At 40.4% G+C, this 8,811-nt stretch overlaps 1 protein-coding gene across 1 annotated transcript in view; it reads left to right on the top strand.

The window, feature by feature from the left end:
• The window catches only part of LOC106534180 (polycystin-1), a gene marked incomplete at its 3' end in the record, with an annotated part of 57,585 nt that overhangs the window by 35,112 nt on the left and 13,662 nt on the right, over positions 1 to 8,811 (top strand). Inside the window, 1 exon segment of the mRNA XM_014030743.1 lies at positions 4,277 to 4,348. Coding sequence (XP_013886197.1) covers positions 4,277 to 4,348 — 72 coding nt within the window.

Below are 8,811 nucleotides of genomic sequence, written 5' to 3'. Positions count from 1 at the left end.
CTCGTACGCACAATTTAAGAACAAATCTGTGCGTACGAACGGTTCTTGCATGAGGCCCAATATACCAACAGTAAAACATGGTGGTGGTAGTGTGATGGTCTGGGGCTGTTTTGCTGCGTCAGGACCTGGAAGACTTGCTGTGATAAATGGAACTATGAATTCTGCTGTCTACCAAAAGATCCTGAAGGAGAATGTCCGACCATCTGTTCGTGAACTCAAGCTGAAACGAACTTGGGTTCTGCAGCAGGACAATGATCCTAAACATACCAGTAAGTCTACCACTGAATGGCTGAAGAAAAACAAAATGAAGACTTGCTGTGATAAATGGAACTATGAATTCTGCTATCTACCAAAAGATCCTGAAGGAGAATGTCCGACCATCTGTTCGTGAACTCAAGCTGAAACGAACTTGGGTTCTGCAGCAGGACAATGATCCTAAACATACCAGTAAGTCCACCACTGAATGGCTGAAGAAAAACAAAATGAAGACTTTGGAGTGGCCTAGCCAAAGTCCTGACCTGAATCCTATTGAAATGTTGTGGTATGACCTTAAAAAGGCCGTTCATGCTCGAAAACCCTCTAATGTAACTGAATTAGAACAATTCTACAAAGATGAGTGGGCCAAAATTCCTCCAGAACGCTGTAAAAGACTCATTGAAAGTTATCGCAAACGCTTGGTTGCAGTTGTTGCTGCTAAGGGTGGCCCAACCAGTTATTAGGTTTAGGGGGCAATCACTTTTTCACACAGGGTCATGATGGTTTGGATTTTTTTCTCCTTTAATAATAAACACCTTCATTTACAAATTGCATTTTGTGTTTGCTTGTGTTGTCCTTGACTATTGTTTAAATTGGTTTGATGTTCCGAAACACTTTAGTGTGACAAACATGCAAAAAACCAGCAAATGAGGAAGGGGGCAAACACTTTTTCACACCACTGTATATATACTCCGTCTGAGTTTTTGCTGTAAACTGCAATAGTTTTAACATCAGTAAAAACAAACTAAAAAAAATACAAATTATTTCATGTCACAAAGAATTGTTTAATGAATTTATTTTTATTAAAAAAGAAATGGTCTTCAGTTTCACATTGATGCAGGCTGTGTCTGAAGCCGACCCACAGCTGGCACACATGGCTTTTCCCTCTTTTTTCTCTGGAAATGTTGAAAAACACAAATACTGGATGTAGAAAATATCTGAATAAACCGGCCTGTCTGACAACGGGACTATTTTGTTTATGATGCTCTATCATTACATTAGTGTCACTAGTGAGTCTACATCATAATTTCTGAATTTATATGCAGTCTAACTAGTCAACAATCCAATAAAGTCCATATTTACATGTTTAACATCAGTAAATAATATATTTGACAACAGATAAAATCGATTTTAAGTAAGGTTAAACATGAACTCTGAAGCTTTTTAGTGTTAGCATACAGGTTTTAACATTAAAATAATTAATTTTGCTTAAATATGTGTAATATTTACCAGTGAAACAACTCTTTTAGCTCTTGTAAACATGTTGGAACAATTTCTGCATTTTATAGCAAAGTATTTAAACCATTTATACATTTATAAAGTGTTTGTTTGCACATCGCTACGTTCTGCTCATTGATTTCAATGGTTAGCATTAGCATTAGCTCAATGCATAAAAATCCCCCCTTGCGAAGCACGCCCAGGTCACGTGACGCCCAATCCAGTAATATGTATCAATGTTTGTGCTACTTCCTGTTTAGCTTGTGTGTGGTCCCTGTCAACTCTTCTTCACCCTCAGTCAGCTTGCCCCGCCCACTTTACCTTTTCCTCTTTTTCTCTTTAGTCCCAGCTGCAGCCAATCTCCCACTCACTCTTAGCTCTATGGCTGTCCTCTGCCATCTTCGTTCTCCTGTTTAGTTTGTTGATGGCGCAATGAATCCTGGGATGTCATTGGCTGCATAGGAGACTCAGAGGCAACCTATGTTTTCTGGGTTTTGTTGTTCGCATGAGAAATAGTCCATGAAATGGGACAGCCTACGGCGTGGGGTAGTGACGTAACCTGCCTACAAATGCACACTGTGTGGACTGCTGCCCCTGAACTGAGACACAGCCGTAATATTCAGTTCCTTTCTGCCTTCCATTGGTTTCTACCATCTTGGTCCCTTTCATACACCTCTTGTGAATTTGCAAGGCTTGCTGCCATGTCAGCTTTTTGTTTTGTTTGGCAATTTGTTAATGTGCGCAAATCACATACTTAGATCTTCTGCTCATCCCATAAATGCATGTTCCTTACAAATGTGGCACCATTTAAAAGAGAAATTAACAGACTTTCCAAAGATAAGATTTATACAAGATTTATTGCCTGGAAGCATTATTACAACAAAGAAACATATTCAAACAAATTCCCTTACTTTTTGTGCTAAGTTTATTTTTGTTTAATTCAAGCTCCTTGCTTGTGCCAGCTTGTATTTGGATCCAAATGTCCTGTGACCATGATGGCTGCTGCTGTTTTATTCAGGTCTAATTAAACATATCTCTAAGCTGACCGGCCAATGGTACCCAACTCCAGTCCAAGGGTTCTACTGTTCTGATCAGTTCTCTGCTTCAACACACCTGTTTTGGCATTTATTAAGTCCTGCAGCCACCTGCTAATCACCCAGTCATTTGAATCAGGTGTGCTTGAAGAAGAAGACATCTAAAACATGCAGGATAATGGCCTCTGAGCAGCATGACTCCTGTGGAAAAGAATCTGCTGTATTTCTACAGTTACTGATGATAAGGGCTCATGTCAGGTGAATGACCAAAATTACTTTGAGAGAAAAGATAATGAAATACCATTAATGAAAAAAAAACTTCAGACACTCCTATTGTTTTTAACTTCATGTCTTGTATTTAAAACCACTGTTTGACTACCTCACTGAGGTAAAAGCTTGGATGGTTTCAAGCTTTTTAAATTCCAACAACAATAAAATTGAATTATTATTTTTGGATCCATTGTTCGTCACCATGCTTCTCCCATAGATCTAGGTACCTTAGAGCCGTCTGTAAAATCTTGTCAAAAATTTTGGGGGTGAAATTTGATTTGAGAAACAGATTAGTTCCGTAGTAAAAAGATTTTTTTTTAAACTGAGAATTGTATCTGAAGTTAAATCATTTTTACCCTTCAAAGACTTTGAATGAGTGATTCATGCTTTAATCTACATTTCAGTTGGATTATTGTAACTCTTTATATGTTGGTGTTAGCCAGGCTGGCCTCTCACCTAGTTCAAAACACTGCAACTCGTCTTTTAACATGAGCAAAAATGTGCAATCATATCTCCCCGGTGCTGGCTTCCCTTCATTTGTTCACTGTTCATTTTAGAATTTATTTTAAAGTTTTATTGACGACCTACAAGGCTCTGAATGAACTGGCCCCTGTATACTTGTCTGAACTCCTGCAGCCCTATGTGCCTCCCAGATCTCTCAGATCCAATGATCATTTGTTTCTGGTTGTCCCACAGTCCAGACTGGTCTACAGAGTTGATCAGGCCCTGCACATCGAACAATCTTCAACTCGTGATGTTTATAAATTTCATTTGAAAACACTTTTGTTTTGGACAGAGCCAAAGGAAAACTAAGGACTACAGTATTTTTACAGTCTTTATTTTACAGTTAAAGTATATGCTTATCAAATAAAGTCTAATGTTACAACTAATCGGGGATCCCTTTAAAACCGTTTTACTAGTGATGCACTGCATATCGACATTAACATCAGTATGGGTCCGAGAAGTAAAACAGGGCTGATATTAACATCCAATATTGATTTCCCACTTTTTAGCTTTGTGTTTCTGTTTTGGAAGGGAATTGGTTGGCTGAATGGTATCTGTTTTATCATGATAGTGATAATGACGCTGTGCAGCCAGGAAAATCTGAAGTAGAGAGCCACGTCAGGTCTGATCATTTACCGTATTGTAAAAAGACACAAGTGTGTATACCTATATAATTAATTTATGTGTTTGTGTAATATCGGTAAATATCAATTATTGGTTCTAACACCAATAATAATATCGGATATCGATATCGGCTGAAATTTTCATAACGGTTCATTCCTATTTTTTACCTATAACTCCTGTCTGTGCTATTTATGACCCTAAACTTAACTCTTTGCTGGTAATCCATGTCATTTTTCAGATCTTTTAACGCTCACGTCAATAATTATATTTTCTTTAACATACAATGATCTTGTGTAACACAAAGTGAGTATATGCATTTTATTTTTCCTCACATTCATTTTAAATGTGGTTTTGTTGCTTTATTCCCACAGAGATCTGTCCAAGAACCACATCTCCTCCCTCGATACCAGCCTGTTAGATCGTCTCACGAGCCTCCGAGAGCTGTAAGTAAACAAATTGTAATGCAACAGTGTGTTTGACTAATTTCATTTTATCTATTCATCCATCCATGGGCGCGGTGAAGCTTTCAGCATTTTCTGCATTCCTGCTTGAATCTGACCTGAGGACCAAATATTTTCACACAAGTTAAAGAGAATGTGACGATGAAAAAGTTTTACTTTTTAAACTTTTTCCTCGTTTGTAACTGATCAACAGAATGCGCTGCTTTGCCTCCTTGTGCAGAAAAAAAACTGTAAATTAATGTTCAATTTCTCCTATTCAGTCCTGCACCTCATTGGACCCCAATCACTAGTCAAGGTCCAGAACAAGTCCATGGATCTTTTGATATGGGGCCCTACAGGAATAATAATAACATGCGTGTTTTTGGTCTGTGAGAGGAAACAAGAGTACCTAGGGAAAAAACAAACCTGCATGCATGAAGAGAACGTGCAAAATCCCCACAGACAAGCTGGGAGGCGATCCTGCAACCTTTTTGCTCAGAAGCAAACATCTCTAACCACTGTTCCTCTGTGCCACCACTTATTTTTTACATCCTTCCAAATGTACAAGCTAGCCCTGGCAAAAAAGAGTAAGGGTATATTCACACTCCTTTGGTCAACTAGTTTGGTTCAGACCAAAATCGGACTTGCTGCAGTTTGCAGTCACATTGTGCCTTTTTGCAAGTGGACTATAATTTATAAACAAAGCCATGCTATCATTGGACAGAAATGATGAGGGCGGGACAGAGCACAGACTCAATAAGCTAGATGGTGCTGTTAGTACAACTGCAATACCATTTAGAATTTCAAAAGCAGCTCATTCAACAACGGTTTCACAATTATATACTTCTAATTTTAGTACGGCATTGTCAAATGTTTGCTGCAATCTAAAGAAGACAAGATGCTCTGCATGCCCTGACCCACAACGGCTCATTGTTTGTAGCGTAGTTGTAGCGTTAGCAATACTGAAGGTCTTATTTTTACCATGATGCTTTAGCAACTGTGGCTTGTGAAGTCCAAAAAAGCGTATATTTTCTGTAGTAGGTTTGGGTCGGGGATGGTCTTTATTTACACCAGAAGTGAAGCGCACCATGGACCAACTCTACACCCTCAACAGGGTCCTGGAGGGTGCATGGGAGTTCGCCCAACCGGTCTACATGTGTTTTGTGGACTTGGAGAAGGCGTTCGACCGTGTCCCAAGGGGGGCCCTGTGGGGGGGTTATCCGGAAGTATGGGGTACTGGGCCCTTTGATACGGGCTGTCAGGTCCTTGTACGACCGATGTCAGAGTCTGGTCCACATTACCAGCAGTAAGTCGGGCTCGTTTCTGGTGAGAGTTGGACTCCGCCAAGGCTGCCCTTTGTCACGATTCTGTTCATTACTTTCATGGACAGAATTTCTAGGCGCAGCCGAGGTGTTGAGGGGATCCCTTTTGGTGGCCTTAGGATCGCATCTCTGCTTTTTGCGGATGATGTGGTCCTGTTGGCTTCATCGGAACGTGATCTGCAGCTCTCACTGGAGCGGTTCGCGGCCGAGTGCGAAGCAGCCGGGATGAGGCTCAGTGCCTCCTAATCCGAGGCCTTGGTCTTAAGCCGGAAAAGGGTAGAGTGCCTTCTCCGGGTCAGGGGGGTCGTCCTGCCTCAAGTGGAGGAGTTTAAGTATCTGGGGATCTTGTTCACGAATGGGGGAAGAAAGGAGCGGGAGATCGACAGGCGGATTGGCACAGCGTCTGCTGTAAAGCGTGCGCTGTACCGGTCCGTCGTGGTGAAGAGAGAGCTGAGTCAGAAAGCGAAGCTCTCGATTTACCGGTCGATCTACGTTCCTACCCTCATCTATGGTCATGAGCTTTGGGTCATGACCGAAAGAATGAGGTCCCGGATACAAGCGGCCGAAATGGGTTTCCTCCGCAGGGTGGCTGGRCTCTCCCTTAGAGATAGGGTGAGAAGCTCGATCATCCGGGAGGGACTCAGAGTAGAGCCGCTGCTCCTCCACGTCGAGAGGAGCCAGTTGAGGTGGCTCAGCCTCCCTGGTAAGGTGTTCCGGGCATGTCCCACCGGGAGGAGGCCCTGAGGAAGACCCAGGACACGCTGGAGGGACAATGTCTCTCGGCTGGCCTGGGAACGCCTTGGAGTTCCCCCGGAGGAGCTGGAAGAAGTAGCTGGAGAAAGGGAGGTCTGGGCCTCCCTTCTGAAGCTGCTGCCCCCGCGACCCGACCCGGGATAGGAGGAAGAAAATGGATGGATGGATGGATGAGTGAAGCGCACCATAGTTTGTTTGGAAGCGGACTGAAATCACTTCAAAAAGTGGGTCTCAGTCTGGTCGTTTGGGTCGCACTATGTTTCGCATGAGTGTACTCACACCTGCATAAAAGGTCTGGACCAATGGGGGAAACAAACTGGTCCGTTTAAAGTGGACCATATTTATCAGGTGTGAATACACCCTAAAACCAAAATTTGATTGGGGGCTTCTTTGGTCCATGGGAAAGTTGTATTATATTACATTTCATTCAATCACATTCAAAAGTGATTTTAAATATCTAATATGGCATTTTTTTTTATATTGCTAGAAAAGTTTTTATTTGTTTTAGATGGCAAAAATATTCCTCTAAAATTGGCCCAGCAAGCATTTAGCTTGACTTCATAAGAGGTTTTCCCTTATTGTTCAAACAGACATTGGGCCTCATGCAAGAATATTTTCATTTTCTTATCCTAAATTTCTCTTACTTTTGTTCATACGAAGGGCTCATACAAGCATGACATGTCAGATTCAACAAACTCTATCTTGCGGAAGAGTGCATAAATGAGCAGCGTAAACTAATGAATGCGTATCAGGTGCTCGTGCACAGGGAGAGGAGATTAGCATAATTACCACCCTAAAACACCATATAACGCTACGTTTCCTGCCCCACACACCAGGAAGTGTCCATTCATAAATGACATCACAAAGTAAAAAGAACTTTACAAGTTCAGAGATTGTAGTCCTGCTCTCAGAGATCCAGAAAAGAAAATCTGTTATATTTAGCAGCGTCAGCTGTGGAATTAAAAGAATGAAATGATGACTGCTGTTAATGCCGTGTTTCCTGTGGGTCGTATACAGCCAAAGAAATAAAAATCTAAATCATATTCATCTCTAGTCCTGCTCTGGTTTTCCTTTGTTAAATATTTTTAATTTAAGTGTAAACACAGGGTTCATGCAGGGTCTTAAAAAGTCTAAAATTTGAAAATCAAAGTTTTAGGCCTAAAAAAGTATTAAAAACACCCAGATTTTCATACAAGGTCTTAAATTTAATTTTGTCATGTCTTAATTTTTTTTACTTTTGATCATTCCTGCAAAGTGTTGGCTGCATAAATAAACAGTGTAAAGTACAGTAATCATAGGTTGGCGCGATATGACTTCATAAGTGCTAAGTTTTCTATCAGTCTTGGTTCATTGTTAAACTACAAATTCTGCAATAACTGCAGACAAAAAATGACAATTTACTTCCATGTTTTTGACCTCTTTGCCGCTACAACCCCCTGGATACGCAACTTGTTGACCTGCCCAAAAAACAAAGAAGTTCATACAGTGTATTTTCAATGAGACTTGGCTTGATATGATTTTTGCACTTGTTTGGAAACAGTCCACGGGAGTCGATATGAAGGTCTCATAAATATGGTTGTTTCATTAAAACAATTTGGTGTTCTTGTATTAAAATTAAATATTCTTTAATAGCTACATTGATAGCAATAAAAGGTTTTCATGTTAAAATTTCAGTGACCATTTGACTGTTCCCGTTAATGTGTCACTTTGGTCTTAAATGTCATTCCTGATGGTCTTAAAAGGTCTTTAAAAGGTCTTAACTTTAACTTACTGATACCTGCATGAACCCTGTAAATGACTGTGTAGCATAGTTTTCATTTATTCAGAAGAAGAGCAGTCGCTCCTTCCCCCTCTGACTGCCATCTGCTGAAGTTAACACACGCACTGCTTACAACTACTCTACACAACCCCACTTAAAACAAGGCTTTACTCATTTTTTGATGGAATCAATTGGGTATTTATTTTTGCTTCATGTTCTTCTTATGAAGATTTATCTTAAATATTTGTTTTCTGAAATAATTGAGGATACACTGTTCTGTCAATATAAAGTAGCTGTTATGATTCAGATTACTATCACTTCACATCTCAGTGTTTCCCCTAGGAAATTGGTCTTGGGGTGGGGCTACTTGTTATATAAAAACATAAATTTACGTGACTCACCTGCTATTATAGTAATAAATTTGCACATACATGAATATTTAATTGCCTAACTACATCCTAGTTAAGGACTCCTCATGAAAATTATCAATAAAATGATTATTGATAACAAGTGATCAGAAATGTGTGCAGCAGATGATCTGAGTCCAGAGTTCCCAGTTTAAAACCTTCTGGAGCTCTTCTGTGTGACTCCAGGTGTGACAGAGTGTGGATGGTTGATTGTCTCTTTTGTGT

Source organism: Austrofundulus limnaeus, unplaced genomic scaffold (genome assembly GCF_001266775.1).
Source record: "Austrofundulus limnaeus strain Quisiro unplaced genomic scaffold, Austrofundulus_limnaeus-1.0 Scaffold1111, whole genome shotgun sequence".
NCBI lineage: Eukaryota > Metazoa > Chordata > Actinopteri > Cyprinodontiformes > Rivulidae > Austrofundulus > Austrofundulus limnaeus.
Note: the sequence above shows the minus strand (reverse complement) of the source record. Positions and strands in the feature narration are given on the sequence as shown.